The following is a 27,074-nucleotide window of genomic DNA, read 5'->3' on the forward strand; positions in this document are numbered from 1 at the left end:
TGCTCGAAATAAAACATCTGCTACGACACATTTTATTTTATTTTCAATTAGAGTTACTACTGATCATGTATTAACTGAGGCATATTTCTTACAAATATAATATTAACTATAATATTATTTAAATTTTATTCTAGAAATTGATTTTTGACTAAACTTATATGAGTGATATTATAAATCTTCGAGATTTGAATTTATTCAAATGCGACGATCAGAATCGTAATCTATTTTTACGGGCATAAACGTAGAGTAGCAAAGTAGGTGCGTACTTTCTTTCACGCGATCGAAGCATTCATAACGCGAGGCGCTTTAGGCAAATGGCGAAGTTATCTCGATAGGCAAACTCGACGTAGAGGGTCGGAGGGATATGGGGCGACTCCGGCATTCAAGAATTCAAATATCTTCGAATTCGGTCATCCGCCTCCCGTTCCCCGCGTCGCTTTATATCCCCCTCGATCTTATATCTCTCCTCGTTAAATGGGCTCGTTTATGATACCTCAGTTACATTTGGCATGCATGTGGCCATTTCTAAGCAGCGCTTTCTATACCTACGATCTATTCTACGGGGTCATTTCGTTACATCGCGCTTAAGTGCACCTGTTATGGCTTTTGCTTTACACGCCACTAAAACGTTCGGGAATATAAGCTATTGTGAGAGAAGGAAAGAGGCGGAAAGATAAAAATTAATACGTTTTTTAAGTCAAAGTAATTAATTTCTTTGGAAACAGTTTACATAAATTTTGAAGATATAATACATTTATAATGATTTTCGTTGTTATTATCAATAAAAATGTCTGCAATTAAGTTTCAATGTTAAAATCTGCGTGAAAAATCTTGATATCCTAACAATTTTGTAATATTCTTGATAATCAATAATCTTTTCTAGTTGTAGCAAACATTTATTAATTAATGTTATTAGGTATGTACATTAGAAATTTAGGTTTAATTTTATTTTTCGATCACACATATACAGAATGAAAACTTTGTGGGTAAACACTTTAAGATAAATAAATGATTTCTGCTGCGAGTCGGTAGGAGGCAGAAAAAATGATGAAGAAAGTTCGTAAAAAGAGAGAAAGTAAAAAAAGCTACTTCAACGGATGGCTCCGAGCCGTGGTAAGCAAGGTTGACAGACGGAATCTTTAACGAAACTTCTTTCGCTCTCGAAAGAGATCCACTCGTAAACAGTCTGACGTGGCTTAACATGTGTACTGATCCGCTTTAGAGAACGTAAGTTCCACCTAATTTCTCGTCGACGTTTGAGGGCATTAAAAGAATGCGGTAAAATAATTTTTCTTCTCACTCTCTCTCTCCGTGCATCTTACGAATTTTTCTTCTAACTGGCCGTAGTGAAAAGTGCGTCATCGAGTAGCGTTATCGAGAAAATTTCAGCTACGAAAGATAGGAATTAGTTTTCGACGATGCCAGTTTGTCACGGCATTCAAATACAATGTTGGTGCACGCGATATGATTACAATATTGTACTTTCGGGGATTTTTCGCAAACTTGCACATCGGTGAGAAATGCTGAACGGAATTGCGCCCTCGAAGCTCTCGTTAGTCGCTTTCGAATGAACACATTCGCGAGCAATTTCGGGGAGTAGGAAAATCCACTTTTCTCCGAGTTTTACAGGGATTTTGCGCGGCTGGCAACTGTTTAAGGAAATAAGGAAGCGCCGGCGAGAGAGAAAGGACGAGGAAAAAGACCCAGGGAGAGAAAACCCAGACTCATTTAAATGTACGATACCCTTCGCCTCTTATCGCATTATGGTAAATACAGGGTGTACTCTTCTTTCTTCGTTGGCACGAGGAAGGGGGAGGGGGTGGGCAAGCGGGAAGGAAAGACGAAACGAGGGGAGAAACGGCTGCATCGCTGATTGCAAATTGACTTCGCTACCGAAATAATACCGGCGGCCGCGCGTTACTTGCAATTCTTATTGCGCGAAGTTCGTTACGGATTTCCTCCGCCTTTCCTATCTCCGTCTCTCTTTGTGCAAACATACACACACGCGTGCCCGTGCGCGCGCACACAAGTACATGCACATACATACGTGTTTCATTCACCTGCCGCCCATGCACGTGTACGCGGCTAACGGGCTGTGGGGTATCCCGCACGATTTACTTCCCCAATTTGCTGGTTTGGTGGGAGCTCTATCATCTCGTTGCGCGCCACTCGTTTTTCCGATCTCTCCACTGTTTTTTCTCTCTCGTTCCCCCTTCCTCCGTCGTTGCCGTCGGTACAGAAATGCGGGTCGCCCGATAAAATTGCTTCATCAACGCGATCGCCGTCGCGTGCGCGCGTGTGTTTAATTACCGAAATGCCATTTGCGCGCCCCGAGGTGCGAAAAATGTTATTATACGTAGCACTCGTTAGCGATTGGCGACGATATCATTGAACGCCTTCGGTCGGCTTTCATAGGCGATCGATACAAGGCCGCAACTCTCTGAAAGTCTAATTCAGACGTCGCGTCGTCTGGAGAGCTCATTCAATGAATGCTTAACGCGTGAATCAATTATGCATATACTGCGATCGCGTAAACCCTAAACTTTTGCAAACTCGTATGAGTATTATTTTCGAGAAACGATCCAATATTAACAATAGTATCGTTATAACTTTACATTTTTTTTATTAGAAAGAATTTGAGAGAAATAGAATTCTTGCAAATATATCGGAATATATTGGAACGGCGTTTAAAAATATTGATATACATATATTATGCGCATGCATTTTTTGCGTTAAAAATTGGGCGAAAGAAGCGACCGATAACTGTCGACGCTAACGTCGCGAAGAAATATTACCCAGCGTTGTCCATTTTGAGGTATGTACAGCGCTCGTGCAGAATCTGAATACGTTTCACGGTCGCTCGAGCTCGAAAATTGGCTCCATGAGTTCTGTCGGCGCGAAATCCGACGGCGCGTAGATGTCGGAGGACGTTAAAAGGCGCTTTTAGCCCCTGCGCGCTGTGCGAACTAACGAGCCACCCCTTCGCGAGAGAGAAGAACAGTCGTTCGGGGGGAAGCTGGCGTCGCGCAGCCTCGGAAATTGTGTCGCTGCATCGACGCGAAAATGTTTAATCGACAATCACGGCTCGATTGTCGTCCGTTCTACGAAACCGCCTTAATTGCGGCGCGTTAATTATAACGGTATGATTATTGGACCGTGAACGTGATTACCGGCGCGCACGTGTCTGCGATGATTAGCTCTGCTTTTGTAAGGGTGAGTCGGATCGGAAATTGCCTCGTACCCAAAATCCGGACATTATGACTGAAAAAGATAATAAGTTTACGATGAGCTAACTTGGATGTAATAATCGATCGATTTAATCGAAGCCTTATCTTATAATCCCATTCATGCATTCGTACACATAAAACAGACCATCAATCAAATGATTGTTGCCGAACGGTCGGTTTTTACGTGATCTTAGCTACATACATACTCTCTAGATTAGATACACACTATATTCATACAAGAAGCGAAGGGACCATGGCGTGTATTTTTGCCGTGCTGTAAACTCGGGCAAGATGGCCAACCCATGTTCATTCGATGTTTCATGGCGAGCTAGATTGAAAGAACATATGTTGGCCATCTTTCCTGTATGGTCATCTTACCCGAGTTTACTCTATAAATAACGGTCGCCTTAACCGTACGAGGATTAATTAAGAACAAACTTGCTCGCGTGATGAAGAAGAGCGCCGTAAAGACAGAGGCCACTGGGAATCGACGGAATAGTCAAGAAGCATTTCTAGGAGATTTCGTGGTTGCTATGATGGGGATGTGCGAAGGGGTGCTAAGTTTAAATTTTAGAGAAAGAGAGAGAGAGAGAGAGAGAGAGAGAGAGAGAGAGAGAGAGAGAGAGAGAGAGAGAGAGAGAGAGAGAGAGAGAGAGAGAGAGAGAGAGAGAGATACCGGGGGTACAACTAAGATAATGGCGCCGGCTTACGCCGCACAAAAGTGGAGAGGATGCCCAGGGCCGTGCACCCGGCCGGGGTCGGACTCGTAACGCGACACTTGTGCGCTACGGCTTAAGTTTCGTAATACCACTCTCGGGCGACTGCGATACAGAAGATACGACCGCCACCAACGGCCGAGGGGAGGCCGCGGGAGACTTAATACAATTTGCATATCCTCGGCTATACGCCACGCCCTCGGCGATCTTCGCGGTGTTCGCGAATTCGCGTCCAGGATAGTCCTTCGCTACCTTTTAGCTCGCCTGATATCGGCTGCTCGAGAATGACACGTGCGGAAAAATGTGCGAACGCTAATAAAACGGGCTTTAAACTTGGCGCACGAGCGCTGTTGATTCAAGAGCCGGTAAAGCGCTTTCGTGCCGCATGTCCTTCGATGTTTAATTAAGTTTCGAGGAGAGTTTAGAGGATGAATACGTGGTATACATCGCACGCGATGCAATTGCTTCGACGCGAGAAGCAAGAAGGAGAAGCTTTCTGCGACTACTAATTTTAGGAGAATATTTTTAAATACTTGTATAAGTAGAAATGTATTTTAATGTTAAAATTTGCACACCTTTGAATGCGCGCTGTTTTCAATTGTGGAGGTTCGCTATGAAATCGTGTAGATGTCGGTCATTTTACGAACGCATTGTCAAGCACAGAAATCCTTTTACAATCTTCTGCATTTAATCGACGGAAAGAACGTATCCCCTAATTCGCAACCGGCTTGCCGAATACCGAGTTTTCATTAATTATTCTCGGGTCCCCGTTGAATCGATGATTACATCGAATTCCGCGAATTCGCGCAAATACGCCGGGGATCGGCGCGACGAGTAATTACGAGCGCGAATAAACGCGAGAGAAGCCGGCGCGTCGCTTATAATTAAACGCATTCCTCTCTTTTTTTTCGGTTCTCTTTCATAGCGGGATAAAATTTGCAAGAACTCGGATATCACCGGAGAGTGCGTTCGCATTCGCGTTTTGCATTCACGCGCGCAATTTCGATACCGAACGCTATTTTGGCTGATCCACGCGATAAACGAGCACGTTTATATCTACCCGTAAAATAAGCGGTGGTTCTATTTATCGAACATTGAAATATGATGCTTTTAATGAAATTATATCCAGCAGAGGGGCGGCTGAAAACTAAGCGATCGTCGGATAGACGTGTATTTGTAGTTACCGTACACCCCGTACACTAATTTTGTGCGCTCTTGAGTAGCATCGTTTTGCAATTATTATTATTCCAATTTGTGTCATTAGTACGCATGTAAAACTCAGCTGAAAAATGTTTTTTTTTACGTGCACAGGTACTTTTACAAATTATTTTAAAATCATTTTTAAGCAGTTAAACGACTATATCTTCTTCCCAATTTCTCTTTCCCGAATATTTTCCAGAAAATATTCTATCATTCAACTTTTGACACATTTACATATACGATGGTGCAACGTGTCGAACTCGCGCGAGACTTTCGCCGCGATACGAAAATCGAGCATTAAAAACGCTCCAACCCCGATACCGGCGCCGAATTTTAGCACGCTGGAAAGATACGCGAACGCCGAGGGATTAACCGATCGAGCGGTCGAGCTATCAGAATCGGTGATACGAAAAGCCGGGGATCTCCATCAAACTGATAACGCATATTCGCGTAATGCGTCGACAGCGTGGGACGGGCAGGAACGCGAGGGGGGACACGCGAGGGGCCAGGGGGGGATGCGAAAGGCTCGGGAGATGGGTGCTGCAAGGTAAACGATATTTACGTGGCTGGAAGATCGATAGCAATTTAGCCACCCTTCGCCGTTCTGAACGAACACCTCCCGGCAGCGACGGCGGTGGTGCACAGCCGCATCATCCCCCGTCTTCCCTCACCCGCCCCGTCGTTACGCAGGTACGTCCACCATCACCGCCGCCGCTTCCTTCCTCTTGCTTCCAAGCCTTCCACTTTTGTCCGTCTACCTCCCGCGTCCCCGTAACATGGCCTAGTCAGTACTCATCCATATACATCGAGAAAATTAATATCTGGGCTTCGTCGGGTTCGTTCGCGCGCACTGTGAATAAACTCGGTTGCGCTGCTCGGGTTTCCAACCCCTCCGTCCAAAGCCCTTCTCGTTCTTCCCTTTCATTCCCCTTTCTCGCGCCGCGCAGCTTCCTCTCCTCGCTCCGTCGCGCGCGAATATGGCTCTTACTCCCGACTGCAGTAACGTCGTTTAGCGCCAGCTTCGGTTAAATAAATTTCTTTGTTATTTCCGTGTCCTATGAAATAGCGACGTTGCGGGGAAACTTTTTTATAGCACAACGTTACACGTGGCTATCTTCCTCGGCATTTACAAGTAAATTGCTCCAGGCGTCGTATATTGCACATTAACTGCGGAATGTATTTATAATGAATACTACTCTGATACGAGCAATAGCGAGCGCTGGATTGATGTTAATAATAATAGCAAAGAGAGAATTGCATTTTTCTTTTGTTGCTGTTTTCTCCCGAAAGATGTTGCGCAGCCGACATTTTCCATTACGTATCGCGTAATCCTTCCTTTATTACTTGCAGAAGGCTTAATACTCTCGTTCTGTGAAGATAAATGTATCACCACGATGATTAATACGTGTGCAAAAGGGAACAAAAATTTAATTCGAAACTGTAACGTGCAGAGCTCATACATTGCATGTAGCTGCACGTTTCTGAAGAACATATTGACGTACTACATATTTATTTTGATTGATCGCGTTTTAGCATACATTATTTGAAAGTTGAAAAATATGCCGCATCAGTATCTAATTAAAAATTGTCGCGCGGTTTTCGAACCTCAAAAAAAGTTTGAAATTTTTCAATTTGTGTATTTTCGAGGGAATACACGCGAGACTTTTAATGTAATAATTTATATCGATATCCGATCCTTCGCCACGTCATGTATTTTTTACAAGCACGGATTACGTTACCCTTATTCGTCATTCCGCCGCACGTCGACGTTGTAACCAGGGGGTAACGTCCGGCGTAGCCGCGCGCACGCCGCTTATATTTACATATTTAACTAACCTAACGGCGCGAGCATTAACGCAAACACAGACGGATAATCCGGAATATATTAATCCGCGGCGGGCGCATACCATCGCTTTGAATTAACGCGAATATTCCTGTGTAAGCCCCCGCACGCGCAGCAACGTCGAATCGGACGAGTGCACCACCTCGCATGCATATTGCAGGTATGTTAATGCGCTTTCTCTCCCGCTCCCTCTGTCTCGTTTCCCTCGGTCTCGGTGGCATGGCCGTTCCCCGCGATGCAGTCGGATGCGCACTTTAACGACGTAAGTGGAGAACGAGGGAGCGGAAACGACGAGGCGCGCGACGCGACGCGGCCGAACGTGCTATCGGAATGTCCTCCATGTCTCCCTCCGAGCGAGTTAATCTGTCTCCTGGGGGAGCGCGAAATGCACCGGGAACAAATCGTTTTAATGCAGGGACAAACGAGTGGCGCTTTGGACTTTGGACGCAATAAATGCAGGTCCTTATCGACCTGCTCTCGTGTAATGGCGAGATCCATTTTTGCATTTTAGACATGTATATTTCTGTGAAAGAGAATGGTTTGTCTAAAAACTGCTTTATCTCATTGAAGCTTAACAATAAACAAACAATTGCGTATAGTATTATTACAGCGTCGCTCTGTTATTATGCAACACTATTATACCGGGGTTAATGCGTGTCAATATTATTACTGACGCGTACAAAATATCCATCGGTGTAAAGCTTGAATCTGGTTGGTTTTAGCAGAGAAAACGATATTTGTCCGCACCACTAACTATTGTTATCGATGTTCTATTAACTACAACGTTCAATTGACTGATATCTGGGAGAATGCGATTTCGCGTTATTATTGAGGCTTATTAGGACATATATTGATAGCTTCTGGACAATGTTACCCACGCGGATCAACGTCCGCGTTGTCCATCGATATTCGCGATATATATATTTTCCGCGAGTCTCGAGATGTGTAAGCCCGATGATGAGAGGACGGGTCGAAAGCCACGGACGACGGAGCTTCCGTAAGCCGCTTTCGTCCGTATCCTCGGAGGGATTTAAGTCCCGACTCGTGCAGATCAAATTGTCGTCAAATATTTACGGGGACGGAGCCATGCGTCGTATATGCAGCGCGCTTCGAGTGTGTCGTTACGTCGCCGCACTTTGCCACGTCTCGCGTCGGCACGAATCAGACGAAGGAGGAATCGACGCGGATGAAGACGCCGGCGACGCCGCACTCCGTTTGCGACGTCACGCGCCCGCGGAACGCGCTCTTTGAATTTTAATAAGTCGTAAAATCGTGGCGATCCTTAACCCGGGTTTAGTTCGATTCCTCATCGAACCAAATACGAAACGCTTATCTTTTTATCGATTTCGATAAACGATTTTACCAAGTCGTTTTTGTAAAATTTTTTTTAGATAGAAGCATTCTTTCTTTTGTCGTATTCTTCATAGTGAATACATGACGTTCGCATAAACTTCGCTATAAATGAAGATTTATTCACAAGTTTTATCTGTATTTTGATAAAAAGGCTTTCGCACTTATTGTTTTTTTTTTTTACAAAGTTCGTGAATTTTCTTTTATAAATCATATTGATTGAAAATCTAAATGTTGTTATTGTTATTTTTAATAATTATTGGTCCTCATGCGTGATCCGATGTTGTTTCGGTCGGGGAATGTCATTAACGAAACGTAATACACTTAAGTGGGCTAGTATCCTAAAATGCACAAAGTTTGGCGCATAGCCGTTCTCGTTGTATCACGGAAACCATCCGGAGCCTCGAGAGATCTTCACTGTCTGCGAGATCTTTCAAGTGTGCTCCAGCGTTGTTGCCGTTTAGTGGCGAGATATGCGAAAGATATGCAAGCCGCGCTGCTCTTGTGCAGCTGAGAAATTCTCGTTTAACCCGTAGCAGGTAATTTTGTCGCGCGTTGATAGTTGAGTAAAAATGCGGTCAATGGATATCTTGAATTTAGGTATGCACACACATTTCTACGAGGCTTGTTCTTAAGTTGTAATTTCTCTAAACGTTTCTATATAGGTAACGTTAGTTTTAAAAATATATATATTATGAAAATATATATTGTGAGAAAAGAAATAGAAATATGTCTATTAACAGATGATATCCGCAAAAGAATTGGTGACAATAATTCTGAGCGCTACGTAGGAACGCAACTTATTTATAGAGAGTTATTTTTGCGGTACGTACTTTTAGCGCACGAAGAATCTTATTCGTTTGTCAACGCCGGTCACCTGTCAACCTCAAGATTGCGTAAGCTGGCATTGAGACGAATCGAAATCTAAAGAGATTTCAAGTGGACACTTCGGTCAGTTGCGTTTTCTGAGTCGAATGTGTGCTTTTTCTTGAAATCCGCGTTATCGTCATCTTGTTACAAATATAGGTGATCCCAAGATGCATATGTGGCATGTCGAAAGATTTTTTTACATTGCTTTTTACACCAATCGAATAAGAGTTATCTTCCAATATTGTTCTCAGATAATCGAGGGGCTATCTAATAAGAAATTATTGCGTTGACTAATTAATTAATCAATTGTTATAATTGTAATAAATTTTATTTTACATTTAGATCTATAAATAAAATCAATTTAACTTTAGGATACAAATCTATTGCTGATGTGAGACATAATACTAATTAATAATACTACTTAATATTTTATTTTCAGGAAATGGGAACTTAGAATTGTTCGATAGTGAGAGCGGGCCGGACCTCACGCTATCACCTCAAACCTTCACGTCAACGGCGGAGGCCTTCATCAATGACAATAGCGACAGTCTCGGAGTTCCAGGAGACAACGATACCGGCAAGTTATTTTTATTTCATTATCAATTAATTTTTATTCGAGATGAAAACATCGCGATATCTTAGAAAAAGTGGAATTTTCGTTGAAAATAAACGAGCCTCCGTGATTGACTAACGACCGAAAGAGATTTTCGACGTACTAGAAATTATGCGTTAATATCAATAAATAATGACTATTTTATTTAGTTTAACTCATGTCAGCCCGCGCTAATAACGAAGTTTCGTAGCGCTTAGTACGTCACGTTGTCTGAAATGCTTAATTTCTAAATTTCGACTTAGGGTAAGATGATGAATCATAAGATAACTGCGACAATGCAATTCGCCTGACAATGATTTTAACGCGCGACTTCCCGTAATTCGATTTAATTCAATCTGCGAGAGTGCAAAACGTCGATGGGGGCGCCGAGTCGTTAAGCGCCGGAACACGGGACAATGCATTAACGTAATTGTTGCTCTCCTCGTCAGCGGCACGTAGGAACAGCGGTTATAACTAGTTCGAACAAGTCAGAAGGGGGAGGGAAAGCTGTTGTCGCGCGTGTGCCGCGGCACATATAATGCCTATTGTTTCCGACAAGTATAAGGGGCCACCGTCGGGACAGTCGTGCACAAGTGCAACGCGCACGCTTTGTTTCTTGGAGAAATGTTGAGGGACAATCAAGATCAGCCGGTGGGTGTAGCAGTAATTTCAATTATTACATTCTACTTCCTCCGGAGCGGAGATTAGTTATTAATTCGGTATACCTAAGGAGAATGAGGAATTCTATAGAACAAAGTTTTTTGGTATTATAATATTTATTGAAAAATGTTATTATAATATTTATTATAAAAAACGCATTAATTTGAACATAAAATGCTATATCACTTCTCTCGTTCAGTCAAGTACATATTAGCGCAGATTTATTTATTTCCTTCAGAACAGCTGTACTAAATCAATCATCCTAGTTTTTAACGTATGCAGTGTTTTTAAGTTTTTGGCAAATTCGTTTAAATCGTACATTTGCTTTACAAAGTGCGTCATACATTCGGCGTTTGATATTATATTCTAAACAGCAGCTTTCAGCAAACGTATCCAATGAATCAGCTGTCCTATTTATAAAACGTGATGCAAAACATCGAAGCTTGCGACGTCATTAATATCATCGTGCATCTCCCACGCGAACTCTAACGCAGGTTGAGCCAAAAGTCGTAATCAATACGCATCGAAATTATGTTTACCACAAGTTGTTCGAGAGGTATTACATTTTCAGCATAGCGAAGATATCGTTAATTATATGCGAAGAATATCGGTTTGGTATATATCCGTCGATTTTGCAGCAAGAATGAATATTGGCGCATTGTGGTAACGTGAGTCAGCTGATCGATGTCATTCAGCTCGTCTCGACGTGTGTGATTTCACGAGCCAAAAACGTTCTGATCATGAAACACGAGCCAATAAACACACGCCTCACCGCGGTGCTCGCATCACATTTCCGCAAGACACATCTCACTCGTGCTATGTTATCGAAACTGACACACTTCTTACTTGACTATCAAATGAAGATTTTTATAAACAATTTGTGATTATATGTGAAACATAATTAAGAGAAACCTTCATCGAACTTTTAAAAGCGATTTTTTAAGGAAGTCGCAAAAATTTCATTGAATACTATATTAGGGGAGAGTTGGCAATTACCGCGCGGTTGACAATTCCGCGCCATTGTTTATCTCAATAACTATTTGTATTACGCGCCTACAATGATGTTAATATCATAGAGTAACACGAAATACCCCACCCGCATGCGCCGTCAATGCGTTCCGGCCGTCCATGTAAACACAGTGCGCTCTGGAAGCTTCTCTGCTTGCTCGTTGCAATTTTGCTGGTAGTTTCGATAAGAGGTGAGTCACATAATATTTTCATTAGAGAAATAATCCTGACGGATTTGATAAGCTAAAACACTATAAAATTAGGTTGCAAAGTGATTTTAGAAACACGCGTTTCTTTCCTATATATTTTAAGGTTGTAAAGTGAAATGATTGAGTTTGATAATTTCGCGCCCAAGGTATAATACTCATAGGTATAACGATAACTGTGTGTTAAGAGTTACCAAGACTGTTTAGTTTACAATGTAAGGTGCTTACAGAAAAGATCGTTGCTTAAGTTTTGATTTGAATTTATAATGATCGTTATTTGTTAACGCATTCACTTATTTTTATATGTAGGTACCTACTAGACGATATTAATGCATAAATATAAAAAAAACATTTTGTTATTGTGTTCTACTTTATGTCACTGGCTGAAGCCAGAGTAATTTTTATAGGTAATTTTTATAGGCTTTATTAAACTGGGCACGATTTTATCAGACCTGGTCACGATATTATCAGACCAGTTTGATAATACCGCGTTTTCTCACTTTTTGAAAAATTATTAATATTTTAGTTTGTGTTTAACTTTCAACATTATTGGTATGATATATGGATAGCCAAATAAATGACCTATCTAAAACTGCACAGTTTGTTTTTTTGAAGCATTTCTGAGCTTAGATATACGCTTCGGTTCTTAGGGGCTCGGTAATTGCCAACTTTCCCCTATACTCTTCGCATTTGTGTTTCATGTATCTTTGTGCGAATAAAGTTCTAGATAAAAATGTTATCAGGGATCTACTTAAAATTAGCCGAAGAATACAGAAATTAAATCCATAAATCTTAAAATTGATTCAGAATAGTTACGCAACTTCGTATAACGTTCTGATTTATTAAGTAAACTTTGGGCAAACCTTGCAAAATAACTCGTGCAGTTCGAGCGCTTTTCATCTCGCTTTGCAGTTAGCATTCTCTCATTCCGTATATTTCGCGGCATAGGAAGTTCTCCTCCATCATTCTTTGGTTCTCGTATATGTTGAGTGGATTTATAGGGGAGTTGGTTTGCGACGGGCGAAACGTGCCAGAGAGAGAGAGAGAGAGAGAGAGAGAGAGAGCGAGAGAGAAAGAGAGTGAGAGACAGAGAAAGAGGAAGTCGGCGCCGGATTTTGCCGCCAAACTCCAAACGAGCGCGGTCGCCGGCAGGCCCTTCTTTGTGGAGCGTGCGTGTACGGATAGCACATAACTTTCGCGCGAGTGTAAGTTCGTTAGAACAATTTCGCGGCGAGTGGTTGTACCGATGCGATGCGATGCGACGGTGCGGAGAGACCGCAGAGCTTCCGACGCGGAAGGCCGCACGGATATGTGGCTCGCCTATGAATAAATCTCATCGCGACAAGACGATTTGCATGTATCGTCTGGCATAAGACGTTTCCTTGTTTGTGCAACTAGTGATATAAGCAAGAAAACAATTTGCTCTTTAGATCGGCGAAGAAAAGAAACGGCTAGCAGCGTAATATTCCGGATACGTCTTCCTCGTGACATAAAGATTTGATATTTGATATAAAATGAATACGTTGAATATTTCTATCATGATGGTAAACCAGAGTATGCGGTTTCCATTTTGCCAAGTGAGCTTTATCCGGTTTTCGCAATGCTTACGAAATCAAGCCTGCTTTACGATAATATTTCGTAATATTTTTGCTATCGTGTTTTCAATTCCATGCAAAAACGTATGCCACAGTTTTTGCAGTGGTGTAATATCTGGATTTATGTCATACTGTGCGCATATGGATCATGTTCGTTTTCAGAGCCGAAGCGAACGGTGGTAAATGTAAATCTCACGAGAAAAGTTCGTTTTCGTGCTCTTCGTTGCGAGAGCAATCCGATACAAGCTGATTGCGGGTCGCGCAAACGAATGGAATGAACTGAACGGTCGGATAACTCGCGATAGCTCCTGTTGTTCTTGAAACAATACCGTGAACTGGATCGTAAGAAGGGAAGAGCGCAATCGCAGTCGGACGTGATGTAGTTTACTTTGGCGCATCGGTAGCATTCGTGATTCCGTCTCGAGTCTCGAGATGCATGTCGTTCTTTTCTGTGTCGGTGCGCTATGTGATAGACGTTAATTTGGCTCTTTCCGATCTGTTCGATTTGCAGAAAGGACTACGCTCCGAAATTTTAAATCACTATTATTTACTTGCGTTAAAGGAATTACTTGTCTTGCACAACATGTCATTTCCATTTGCGAGCCCGAGAAACGATTTCTCTAATGTTATTACGTTCAGAAATTTCTTTTTCTCCTATATTTATCGTTTCTTAACGTATTATCTTTAATTGCTTCTGATGCGGATCATCGACTTTTGCTTGTTATTGGAAGGATCCTATTTCACGTTGACGTTCTTTAAATTGATCATTTCTGAAAGCCGGTTTCCCTACGTAATTGCATAAGCTTCGATCCTTGGAATAGAACATCAATTATAGTCGATCGTAAACGATGGATATAATTGAGCCGTTATCAGCTGCGTATTCTATTTGCGACTTGCGATTGATGCATTACCAATATGCCTGAGTTATAATAAAGGTAGTTGCGACACGCGCTGATTAATTAATTACGACAATTAAAAATGTTACCCGACATGGGAATCTGGAACTTGTTAAATTTTTTATCGACAGATGATATAAATGCCGGTGAAAGAATAATCATTTCTTTCATTGTGCCTGGTATACGCTGATTATAATTTCATGCGTGAAATGTTCACATCAATTGCTACATTATCATAATAATTGCGTTTATGATGCGTTTAATACTTGATCCTTCTCAAGTATGCATTATACATTGTATATATTATTAAGCCACAATGACGTGTTATTATTATTGACGAGTCAATATTGACGGTAATATTGAATTTTGTTTCTCAAGATTATAACGTAAATTTATCGAATAGCTTTCACAAACATCGAAAGAAATATCACTGTTAATTGATTACGTTATTTTTTGATAATTGCAATATTTCATCATTCTTAGTGCTATTAAAGCGAGAAACGTTTCTTTTTAGAATTACAAGCTCTGGAATAATTTTAGTTTTTACGATGATAGATTAGACTTTTCCTTGGTGATAAATTCGCGTCTTTCTGGAAGAAGGTCGGATACATTTTATGCATAATAACTTCTCTCTTTTTTCTTTGTCATGTGGGCGTCGCGTTTTTTAGCATGAAAAGACATTTAAAAGCGAAAAGAAACGTTTTATATGTAGCTACATTTTTCATTTTTCTTCAAATTAGAGGAGAAAGGAATTTTCGCTCGAGATATTTTTAGAGCTTCGGATTATTTTATTCGTAACTCAGTTAACGAGAGAATGTTTTCGATAATACACGGGAAGATAGGGATAGGGAGAACCATATCGACGGCGTGGCGCATCGGCGATCGATATAACGCCACCGGCGCTCTCTAAATAATACTGATCGAGATTCGTCGATGCAATTGCAAAAATCCACAGCCCGCGGTCGTCGTAGTGCCATTGGCCAAGGCAGAGAGATATCGAAACAGATCCGTCAGTAGGAAATTCGTCCTCAGATTTCTTCGTCCGCTCTCTTATCCTTTCTCGCCCTCGCCGTCCCCTTCCTCCTTCTCCTCCTCTTCCTCCGCTTTTCATCCTCCGTTGGAGGGAATTCACTTCGTCGGATAGTCCTCTGAGATTCCAATGCGCTCTCAAACACGCTGAGATTACGTCGGAGCTTATGGATTCCTTATCCAATCTTTCGATCAGCACTCGAACTCGGCGTCTTACGCTCTTAGAATCGCGCGTCTACGTAGGGGGGAATTCATTCGCGAGAAACTTGATTTTATGTGTCAAATGATGCTAAATTGACCCGAGGTGGACGAACAATGGCATTCTCAGTAGAAAAAAAGGAACTTTCTTTTGACGTAAACGCGAAATTGGATTGTCACTAAATCAATGTCCAACTATTATCCATATTTGTTATTACAATAAAACTTATTTCGATGTAGGAAGAAAATTAATTGTTGACCGCGATAAAATAAATAATTTAAAAAATCTTAGTTTCAATATAATATAATTGATTAGAAAACGTCTCTAAAGAATATTTCTTTCGGGTTGAATATGACGTCATACATTTTTTTAAATAAAGAAATGCGCGATTAACAATTCAAGAAAAAGCGAATCAAAAACGAAAGAAATCTGGAAAGTCAAGAATATCTTACGAGGTTTAAAACAGTATATAGAGGAGTGTAGGCGATTTGCGCACGTGACGTACACGCGTGTGACGTTAAGAAGAAGTTACCTGAAGAAAAGTGTAATTTTAGATCGAACACTCGTACATCGCAAAAAATATTATCCATTTCTCTCAATCGCGGTATAACGCATATCAATACTTGCCGCCGGTCGCGCGCAATATTAAAATATCCCCCGGAGATGTGGGGGATATTGATTTTCTAACGAATGGCGTCGACGTAACGATAATCGTTATTAACGGCGCTTAAATAGTATTTTCGATATTTCGGGAAGCTATTACTGGTTATCGGCCCGACGAGGCGGGTTCGCAAAGACGCGTAAATATTACAGTTTACATAAAAGCGCCAGTGGATTACGGTCGTCGCTGCACGCCCGATATAATCGTTCATGTATGTGTACTACCACCATTCTCTCGAAATTTCCGTAACGCGAGAGAGGAGAGGAGGAGTGAGAGGACGAGTGAGTTTATGCCTCGGCCGTTCACCGATCGCGCTCTTTACTGCTCTTAACGATCGTTCGTTCGGCGTCATATCTCTTCCTCAGATCCCTTCGATAGTCCGGCCGTACTAATTTACACCGAAATTCATAAACCGCCCAAAGCGGTCTTTCCCGTGTCGCTCGCGGTAAACAGCGTCGTAGAACGCTCGTTTCCGGGACTCTCTCGGAGTCCAGAGGTCGGGGATACCGGATAGCAGGTGGCGGAAGGAAGAGCATGTGGGAGGATGTGCGATTCGCGGGATGGCGGATACGACGGGAGAGGCGCGAGAAAGACGAGGATGAAAGGAGACTGCGAACGGAGGCGACACACGGGGGATGGAAAGCGGGACGAGAGCGAGTGTGTGACGAGGGAGAGAAAGAGACGGTGAGATAGAGCAGGAACGGCCTGCTGCAACCTCGTTGGCTCTAATGCCGGCTATTCAGATCTCACAATGCACTAGTAATACGATTTCGCTGTCGTCCTGCGCTGTGCTTGCGCTCTCACCAGACACGGGCGGACACATGGTCGACGCACTCACGCACGTAGCCGTGACACGCATGCACGTTTGTACAACGCCCGATCCTCGCACGCGCGAAACACGCCAAGTCCGGATTCTAAGGACAAAAAATGAAATTTGTCCTCTCAGAAAAAAATTATCGATATTATTTCGCGAATAATGCTAAAATGGTAGATTAAGTATCTACTGATTCAAAAATGATGTAGTTTTGGGGTATAATATGGAACAAAAATCCACTCCCTCGTCAAAACATCATAATAATATAGTTAAAGCTTTTAATACTCCTATTTACACGAAAGTCGAGAGGAAAGAAAGGAAAGGAGATAATAAAGTGTATCAGTTGAAAAAAAATTTAGCCGAAAGCTTGAGAAAACAGAGAATCGATTTTCGAATTCAGAAAAAAGGATTTCCAATGTTTCTACACTTGGTACACGTGCACGCCTGTCAGAAGGTTAATCAAATGTCGAAACGTTCATCTTTGATCGAGCCGAGACAGGCATGGGCGCGTCTGTGAGTGAAAAGCTCCGCGCTCTTGAGCAGAGGCGAACTTAAATTGAAAAGAGGAAGAAGGAAGAAAAGGCTCTCTTCCTTCCTCCTTCGTTCTGCTAACATCACCGGGGTATACAGGAGGAGCGGGGGATACTAGGAGGGAGGGAGGAAGAGCCAGTAGTAAGGGCGGAGTTCTCCGCGACATAAAGAGTAAATAGCCGAAGGAACGGTCGGCTCGCCGAAAGAGAGACGGAAGGAGGAAAAGATGAGAGGCTCGCCTTCCAAAGGAAAAGAACCGGTTGCAACCGGGGTAAAGAGGAAATGGAGGAGACGCTGAGGGGTTGTAGTGCATTTTAATAATCGCGACTAAAGCGAACGGCAGCCATCCGGCAACGTTCAGAGCCGCGCGAATTGCCATTACGTTCGCTTTAGCGAGCTCCGAAAGTGGCTGAGTATTGAAATTAAGTGTCCTTCATCCGGAGGCGCGTGTACATCTTTTTCTTCTTTCTCCTCTTCGCGAAGACAACGTGGAACGTCGCGGAAGTGTTTCGCGAGCTTGCGCGCGTGCGCGCACACGAGATCTCCACTAACGAAACGCAATTAATCATCGGTAAGTCGGGATTACCGGCCCGGGGCGGCTCTGATCGGCGGTGTTTTATTTCTCCGCGTAATTAATTAAAATTTCTTGCAACCTCTACCCCGGAACGACTTCTTGTTGCACGATGCTCTCTCTGAATAAATCATTCGATGTCGCGAAGCTACTCGCGAGTAATAATAATATTCCATGGAGAATCGTCATTTTTTTTAATACTCGTTAAACACTTCTTGTAAATATCGATCTTCTCGAATACTTACGAGAGGAAACTTCGGCAATTTATAAGTTCAAACTGAAAACATTTGTATTGGTAAATAGTTTGGGTTGCGCCACTTTAAATTTTTCGCAGTTTCGATGTTCTTGCCAATCCTTTTTGTTAGCAGCTCCTTCTGAGTTTTTGATGTTGAAGATGCCAGTCGCTCCTTAACACTTTGAACGAACGATGCTGGACGATTAGAAATCTTGTTAGGAATTCAATGCCGGAGCATAAAGTTCCTTTGTGACTGCTCTCTCTGAGTGAGCTGCCATTTATTTGCAAAGAGTATGCGCATTATAAAGGAAATTTCTAAAGTTGATTTATAACATCGTGCCATATATAATATCTCGAAACTTTATAATTGACATAATGTAATAAAATAATTTATAATGATTGCTTAATGAATCGAATTATATTCTGCCTTCGTTGTAATGTTCGTTGGGAATTATTTATTTATCGTCGGAGTTTAATATCTTCTTAATTTATGCCCTATATCTTGATCTTAAGTGCTTTTCGAGCGTTATACATCATTAGTATGAAAGCTTTTAATGGTTGAATTAAGTATTGCGACACGAAAGTTCACTCGCGACGAGAATATCTTTATATTATAGCTCCGAAAGTTTTCGTTGATAGAAAGATGGAAGATGGGAAATTCAGATCGATTATTCAAATCGATTAAATAGCTTTATCTATATACCTATATTATACATAGACGGAATCATATAAAGACAAAAGCGTAGTTGTTTTTGCACCTTTTCAGCACCGTTAAAAGCTTCGTCTACCTTATTATGAACACTATTAACATTTCGTTATTCTTAGTAGATAAACTAATTTTATTTAATTAATGTAATATAATTCTCTATTTTTAGAATTAAAATATCAGTGCTAACCAATGCTATCAAAAAATACATGTGCTAGTCATATGTAGCAAGAACATCGTTACCTAGATCTTGCCGATACCGGGGTAGAAGCTTAATCCAAATTTAATGTTCCCATGAAATGGGCCTCGCCGATTAGGCTCCGAGTGGCTAAACGTGCGTCGTTGAAACGTGGCGAGAATGGCCGAATAAAAACGTCTGGGTAGCAATTTGAAACGACCGGAAGTAGGTAATTCGCGGCATTGGGGGCGGGTATTACGGGGTCGAAAGGGGAATCGACTCGTAGCCGCGTGCTCGTTTTGCGAATATATTTTTATGCGCGCCTAATACCAGGATCACGAAGACCGCTAACGCCGTTTCCTCTTACCGAAGTTTAATGTGGAAACCAGCTAGTTTTTCACGGACCGAAAGCGAGACCGAAAACAAAAGGGAGTAAATAGAAAATCGACATATTAACATCATCAATAAATCTTGATGCCGATTCTTGCAATTTGTGCTGCGTGAAATTTTACAATAGCCGAACGAGAAACATTTTCTGCATGGTCCAATTCAACGCTATAATTATTTGCCGTAATCGTTCTGTCGTTATTAACTGTTTTGCTAAACTCTTCAAGTCACATTTATGTCCCGCGTACTCATATACTCAATACGCTTTTCACCTTTGTTAGCCGCAAGTAAGTTCCGATTCGAAATGAAATGGGACTGCCATGCCGGCGTCGATCCATGCGGGAATACCTAATTACGTATTACGACGCACCATTTCGCCGATGACGAATGCTCCATCCCGCATTGATATGCAGCCGAGAAGTAAATTGATCGAGACAGGTCACGGCGGCGGGAGGGCGGGCCATGACTGAAATTCGACCACGGACCATCTACTCTGTTCCCGGTTTCTCCATGACATCCGCAGTTTCTATTATACGCCCCGACGTTCCCACATTTGAAACGCGTTCCGCATCGCGGAGGGAGTTATACATCATGACGGCGAACCTGGTGACAGAGGGAATATGGCACAATTCAGCCGAAATGTACGCGCATTATCGTGCATTTTTATTAATCGTGGAGGCAGGTTGGCGTGATATTACAATCGCTCACGGTAATAGCGTTATGCCATTCGAAATTAAAACTCGATTCACTTAGACAGGTGTAACATTACCTAAAAAATCGTATTCTTGATTTTAGAATAATTCCCTCTAAAGCTTTCTTCTAATCAAATATTCTAAAATTTTCCTCTAAAAGTTTCTTGTTAAGAATATCATTTAAAATAAAGAAAATATTCTAAAAGAAGCGCCGGTATAAACAAATTCTAGCCGTGCTCGCGCATGCGTTAGCATTACCCTGTGGCGCCCTGTGCTCTGTACGGCGCAGTACGGCGTGTTTTTCTCGTGTGTTCTTGTGTTTTCGTCCCGCGGTTATCCAAGGTTAAAAGCGAAGTATGGAAGAAGTACGAACATGGTTATTGAAGAACGGTTTGTCCGAGTTAGTCTGCCGTTTTGAAAGTAAGTATACAAATTGGATTTTTTATAGTACCTTAGCTAACAAGTGCGGGGAATCGTAAATCGGCCGCACGCGAGGAAGTTTGGCGTACGAGGCGAAGCCGAGTGTGACAATCCGAGCGATCGGCCGATTTACGACCCGCACATGTTGGTTATGATATTTTGTGTGACTTGTGACTGGAAATACGGCCCTTTCTAAAATCGCACCATGTGCGGGAAGGGCCGGATTACAGGCGCAGGTCGCACAAAATATATTGGTTATGTAATAATTAATTATGTAGTATGTAGGTTATGCAATATAGTACAGTCACATTTTTACATTGTTGTTTAATCTTTCATGTTTTAGATGAAAAAATTAATTCATTAAGAAGAGTAAGCGTTCTCACACAGGACCTAATACGAGAGTTAATACCTGAAGTTGGTCTTCGTGCCGATTTTGAAAACTGTTTGAACGATTTCAAGACAAGTCCATCAAAAGAGGTAAATTATGGATAATATAATATATAAATAATTATTTATATGGATAACTATATATTTATTTCGCGAGCATCTTGCTAATGTTGACCTTGATACATGTAAAATATTGTAAGAGTAAAGATTGATACTTTTTTCAATTGGCAATATATAAGATCACTACTCAAGGTCATCGATGTGGTTAAATGAGAATTAACATTGAATATCAAAAATATTTAAGCTAATTTTTAATGACTATTTTTTTTGCTTTCAAAAAATAGATTTATTGGTTTCGATTTGTGACTCGACCCAACTTTGGGTCTTAAATACTTTTGCTAATACATAAAAACAATATAGAAATATATATGTATTTTAATTATTTAAATTAACCTCAAAAAACTAATGTAAAATTAATACATAAATATATGTTAATGAACATTCGACCTTAACATATATTTATGTATTAATTTTACATTAGCTTTTTGAGGTTAATTTAAATAATTAAAATACATAAATATTTCTTTATTGTTTTTATGTATTAGCAAAAGTATTTAAGTCTTTACAAACTATTTTCTGTTTAGATTGGCAGACAAACTTATACGGATATACTAACAGAAAATCTAAATAACGATGAAGACTTTATCAGTCAGTTGATGAGTGGAAAGGAAATCTCACTTCCTATATTGCAAATGCAGTCATGTAAAAACATAGATCAGGTAAATATATTTATTATAGTATCTACAATAAAGAAAATATTAGAAATAAAAATTAAATATTAAGTATTAGGGAAAAGGAGAAAAAGAAACAAGATCTCTTTTTTCTCTTCTTCCTTAATATTTAATATTAAATTTTTAGTCTTCATATTTTCTGTATTGCGCATTGAACCTATCTTGATTAGAATGTACAATATTAACAATAATAAAACGACAAATTGAATTAAATTTATATTATTAATATTAATTATATTGATATGTAATTGTATACTTAATGATATTTTACTTATTTATAATAAATTTATATATAATTTATAGTTTACTAATTTTGATTTTTATTCTTTCACATTAAATTGATACACATTATTTTGTGACAATAAATATTAGTTTTTAACTATTTTGTTATATTAGAATTTTTTATTTTATGATATTTTTTATGATATTCTTTATGTTACGAAAGAAAATATGACGCTATAACTTTTGTTCAAGTTTTATATTTATATTTGTAATTATTTAATTTTTGATACTCTCTTCTTATATATTTTTAAATATTTTTTTGTCATTGGTATTTTTAAAAGAAATAAATCAGCTGATCAAGTAATTTGTTGCCTGATAACAACTTCTTATTTTTTATTTCTATAATATTATTCTATTTTGTAAGACTCAGGAAAACGAGACGAGGGATAAAAATTTAGAAGGTGAGAACTTTGAAGATTCCAGAGCTGGAAGCTCAATATCCGATACTGTGAAAGAGGGTGAAACATCTGATAAGAAGAGGAGCAGCTCTAAGTCAAATTGTGGATCAAACAAACGTTTGGCTACTCTTAAAGGTTTTTCCCATTTAAAAGAACTGGTATATATGTTATTTTTTTTATTGCTCTGCATATCTTTCATTTTTCTGTATTTTTAATTATTGTTTGTTTTTATAGGATCTTGAAACATATTTTACAAATTTTGACCTGGCATCAGAGGCAGCAGTAAACAATTACAAGTTCAAAGGGACATTAAATGAAAAAGATCGAACTGCAATTACAAATGCCGTTGTGCATGAAATGTTAAGAGTCAATTATGTGTAAGTACATAGTATAATGATTTTAAAGGAATATTTGTTTGTTGGTTCATTATATATTCTCCTATAAATAAATCTATTCTTTGTGGGTCTTCTTTCTTTTGTCAGGACTGCAAACCGTTGGTTTTAATGAACACTTGCATTCCTATGAAATTATACCTACTCCAGAATGGCTGTTAATAGAATATAAAGATCTCGTATCGTTTTAACCATCCACTGCTCATGTGGGGTCTGATGGAAATACTTATGTAATTTTTAGGTATATATTATAAGGTTATAGTTATAAGGTTATTATTTGTAAATGATTTGCGTTTATTCATAGTTTTTATAAATGATGTATCTTCTGTTTAAACATTTATAAGTTTATATTGTATCACATTTTGTGAGATACAAAATAAATTACGTATTCTATACGTGTCTGAACATTTGCAATTCTGTTTTTTGCATTTTTGATTGACTTTAATAATATATATGTATTCTGAGTTTGACATGCTTATCTATATTCCATTAGATTATAGCCGAGAGATTTCATATGAAATAATTAGAAGATTGATAAAGCAGAGAAATGTAGGGAGACAAAACCTGCATTGGATCATTGTTTGAGTACTGAATATTCGAAGAAAATGCAGCCTATTGAAAAGTTCGCTCGCTCGCTTTATCGTAATACCACAAAACTCTCCGCGATATTCAAGCCGAAACATTTTTCTCCCGACTTCTTATTATATCGCCCTACCACGCCATCAATACGCTCCTAGCTGATGGGTCCATTACAGGCTCTTTTCTCGCGCGTATCCGCCGTCTGTCGTCGTATAATTGCTCCGAATTTCCAAGCAAGGGGCCGCGTTTCTCCATCTGCTACTTCCTATTCGGCACACCGCAGTCGACTCCGCCTTGTCAATATTATCGCGATTCGTAACGTCGACGTCGGCGATGTTACGAGCGCCAGCGTCATAGTAGGCGGAGGCGGAGACGGCGGAAAGGCAGAGGAGAAGCGATGAAAAGAAGAGGCGACATTACGTTCTCCTTTCCCCTTCCGGCGTAGGAAGCAGCAATTTGCCTCGCCGCCGCTTCGCGAAAATCATCCTCGAGGTGCTCTAGATGCCGCCTCTTTCTCTGCCGCCGGAGATATCATCCTCTCGGTGCTTCCGAAGTTTCATCGCGGCCAATAGCAGCGGGAAAGAACATTTAGCCCTATAAAGTACCGGGCGCTCTACCGGTTACCTCTCGGTGCTAGAAATTGTTCTCGGAATGATGCCCGATATCGCGGCCTCCCGCTCGAATCTCGTTACCGAGGGGATGTTGCGAGCGAGATTAATCGAACCGTGTCGGTGGTTACAATTACAGTAGCTATTCATTACCCGAAGAGGAAGACACCGCTCCATGGGGACGATGTTCATCTGTTTCTTTAGGTAGTGTAAAGCGTCTACAATCTGGAATTTGTGTGGCATTGTAGAATATATCAAGAGTTGCATTTTTCAAAGAATTAATTGTTATTAATAAGATTAATAGCTAATTCAATTTTGAGATAGAATGAATAGTCAAATTCCCTTTTTTTAGTCATTAAATGTTAACTGAGAAATTTTTTTAAATTAATTTATAGCATCATGACTCGATTATTTTCATTTCTTCTCTTAGAAAGATCAAACTCGACTGTTCGTGCCGATAAGTGGAAGTGCTTTTCGACGGTTTATCCCGCAAATTGCGCGGCAGATATAAAATAGACACATGTAGACAGAGATTATGGGATGGCACTTCATATTTTACGCCGCGCGTGCTTCGCGCTTCTTTTTCTCCTGTCGTCCTAAAGTAGCGCTATACGCATCTCTCTCACACGCACGCACGTACGTAATCGCCGTTAACCTTTCAATGTTTCTCCGTATATCTGCTGTACACACGTAAACGATTTCGCAGCGATTTATGGTCCGAACAATCGTCGTGCGATAAGGTCGGTCGTTTTCGCTTGGGAGAAAGATAGTGTCCGCCGCATATCACTGGCAATACAGAGAACGCTAAATGGGCTTATGATACGCAAAACGCGTTAGCGACTCGCGGAATTCAAATGAATGAGAAATAGAATTAAGCTACATTTATCGTCTAGCTGCCATACGTCAGCAGGAAATATAATTAACATTCGTCGATGCAAATTTTATAAGAATTATTAACGTTTATCGAATTCGTATCAGCGAACGGTGAAATATTAAGTGAACAAGAGAGGGAATAAAGCTGCATTGATCTATCATAAATATGTAAATCTTAGAATAATATAATTAACATTTTTATCTACGCAATTTCGATATCGAAGAATACTTCTCGGCGTCGATACCGAGTTAATTAAAAATAATTTCGATATCGAAAAGAATTTTGCGAAATTCTCCGCTCCGTTACTCGATCGGGGTCGAGGGAAAATTGACTTTGCGGTTGCGTTTAACCCGTAAAATAGCTACGCGTCTGTTTTGAATTTTCGATTTCGCAGCCATACCACTTTTCCATCGCCAGACCCTCGTCTTTGTATTCACTCGATTTAAACATTCCGCCGCGCATTACGTATGTATAAGCACGGGTAACAGTTAATTTCAAAGTGCCGTCGCGGTAGTCGGCGACGTATCTCGGCTTTTCGCTCGCTCCGCGCGTTTTCGAGAAGAGCGCAAGAGAAGGACGGAGGACACACACAGAGAGGATAGAGCGGCATAGTGATTTCGCGACGGCGAGCGCGCCGCGAGAAAAGCGATAGCGCTTCCCTCGCAGAAAGGAGAAAGGGAGCTCTTTTCTCGCGCGTCTTCGCTTCCGTGTAATGGATTCAAGTATAAATATGAATTTCCGCGGGAGAACGCATTTAATTATTCTGCGCGAGCGTGCACCACCGTTCCGTTTCGCTTCCTTTTTTCTCCTCCTCCCCTTCGCTTTTTCCCTTTCTTTATCTTCTCGGTTGCCGCGCCCGCGCGCGCGGACGGCGAGTTAATGAAAACGTCACGAAGATTTGCATAGACAGCGCGGCGAGAGAACACACCGCGCTATAATCAATTCCGCGCGATCCGTGTGTGATTCAATTACTCACTCAATTACTTACAGCCCAATTATTCAGCGCCGCCAAAGTTTCTCGTTGGAGAGATCGCGCGAGACGATCTTTCCAAGAATCTATTCAAACTTAATCCTCTCTCTCTCTTTCCCTCTCTCTCTCCCTCTCTCTCTCTCTCTGAGCTGTTGAAAATATATTTATTACTTGCTTATTTAATGAACATACATCACTCGAAGAAAGATGACGCAAGACGTAAACCGAGTTTTCCTTATATTTTCCTATTCTATCTCATTCCACGTCGTAACTTCTTTTCTGTTTCTTAATGCCGGAAAAAGTTTTCTTTCACTTTACCCTTGTACCGTCCGCCTTAAATTGTTTCTTATTATTATTATGCCTTCTTCTGTTTCATAATTAGCTTGTATTATAACTCCTTCCCTGAATGTATCTTCTCTCATGTTGTGTATTCAGAGAGGACTTAGGTTTCAGAATATGAAATGTTACTCCACTTTTATTCTGTCATTTATTTTTGTACACAGTAAGTTCTACGGCAATGCATATCTTCTTGTGCAAGTTAACTATAAGTCTCTTAAAGAATACTTTGATTAAATTAGGATCAAGAGTACCGGAGAGAGAGAGAAAGAATACTCCGTATTTTCTATATTATATGAGATCGAATATCGTATATAAACATTATTAGTAATTTATTTCAATTATATGATGATTTCAATCAATGATATAATGTATGAGGGTCGTCCTTCGTCATATTGATGATGTTAGCTTAGGATAAGGCGCGAGACATGGCTGTGCGCTTTTCTCGTGTTCTATCCTCACGGAATACACGAAGTTACGTGACATGGCGCGACATCTCTTTGTACTCTCGGCCGCTATTATCCCGGGAAAGTATTTTGCCTTCGACGTCGCGTCGAAAAACTTTCCGAGGGGGGTGTTCTCTCGCACCGGTGTGCGTATTCATCCGTCACTTCGACGTAGCGCATATCCCTCGTCAAGCTCTTTGTCATCCGAGCTTCTACGATCTGTCTTACTCGTATATTCATGATGAGATACGAATCCATTCTCGTGGCGCACGTATTTAAAGGGGCAGAGAATGATGGTGGTTTTTCGGCGGGACTTAGAGCTAATAATTCTCGAGTTCCAAAATCAGTAGCATACATTACTCAACGTGATGGTATGATGAATGACCCAAAAGTAAACGTTCATTTTTATGGGTTAAAAAAGTACG

The 27,074-nt window shown here is 40.7% G+C and overlaps 2 protein-coding genes across 11 annotated transcripts in view; both read left to right on the top strand.

Moving 5' to 3' along the window:
- LOC139768339 (uncharacterized) overlaps positions 1-27,074 on the top strand; it is a 391,369-nt gene that overhangs the window by 235,881 nt on the left and 128,414 nt on the right. For all 9 annotated transcript variants that reach the window (XM_071698423.1, XM_071698422.1, XM_071698420.1 and 6 more), the window contains one exon: positions 9,646-9,787. In XM_071698423.1, coding sequence (XP_071554524.1) covers positions 9,646-9,787 — 142 coding nt within the window. The remainder of the gene's footprint in view (positions 1-9,645; positions 9,788-27,074) is intronic.
- Positions 20,347-23,250, top strand: LOC139768343 (uncharacterized). Of its 2 annotated transcripts, XM_071698440.1 has the most exons (6): positions 20,347-20,586; positions 20,930-21,063; positions 21,618-21,752; positions 22,411-22,602; positions 22,679-22,821; positions 22,927-23,250. In XM_071698440.1, exons 1-6 carry the CDS (start codon positions 20,523-20,525, stop codon positions 22,946-22,948), a joined length of 690 nt encoding a protein of 229 aa, XP_071554541.1. In that variant the 5' UTR covers positions 20,347-20,522; the 3' UTR covers positions 22,949-23,250. The 2 variants fall into 2 exon arrangements, with proteins under 2 accessions (XP_071554541.1, XP_071554542.1); XM_071698441.1 differs by lacking the exon at positions 22,927-23,250 and having other exon boundaries at positions 22,411-22,579; positions 22,679-22,902.

The sequence above is a fragment of the Temnothorax nylanderi genome, unplaced genomic scaffold, assembly GCF_030848795.1.
Source record: "Temnothorax nylanderi isolate EJ_2023f unplaced genomic scaffold, tnyl_v1.0 TNYL_tig0015_pilon, whole genome shotgun sequence".
Lineage (NCBI taxonomy): Eukaryota > Metazoa > Arthropoda > Insecta > Hymenoptera > Formicidae > Temnothorax > Temnothorax nylanderi.

What these genes read in the sequence shown, in the direction of transcription:
- LOC139768343 (XM_071698440.1), top strand. Translation starts at nt 20,523, where the DNA reads ATGGAAGAAGTACGAACATGGTTATTGAAGAACGGTTTGTCCGAGTTA. An exon ending in CATGTAAAAACATAGATCAG is followed by an intron (nt 21,753 to 22,410) that starts GTAAATATATTT and finishes CTATTTTGTAAG; the next exon opens with ACTCAGGAAAACGAGACGAG. An exon ending in TTTCCCATTTAAAAGAACTG is followed by an intron (nt 22,603 to 22,678) that starts GTATATATGTTA and finishes TTGTTTTTATAG; the next exon opens with GATCTTGAAACATATTTTAC.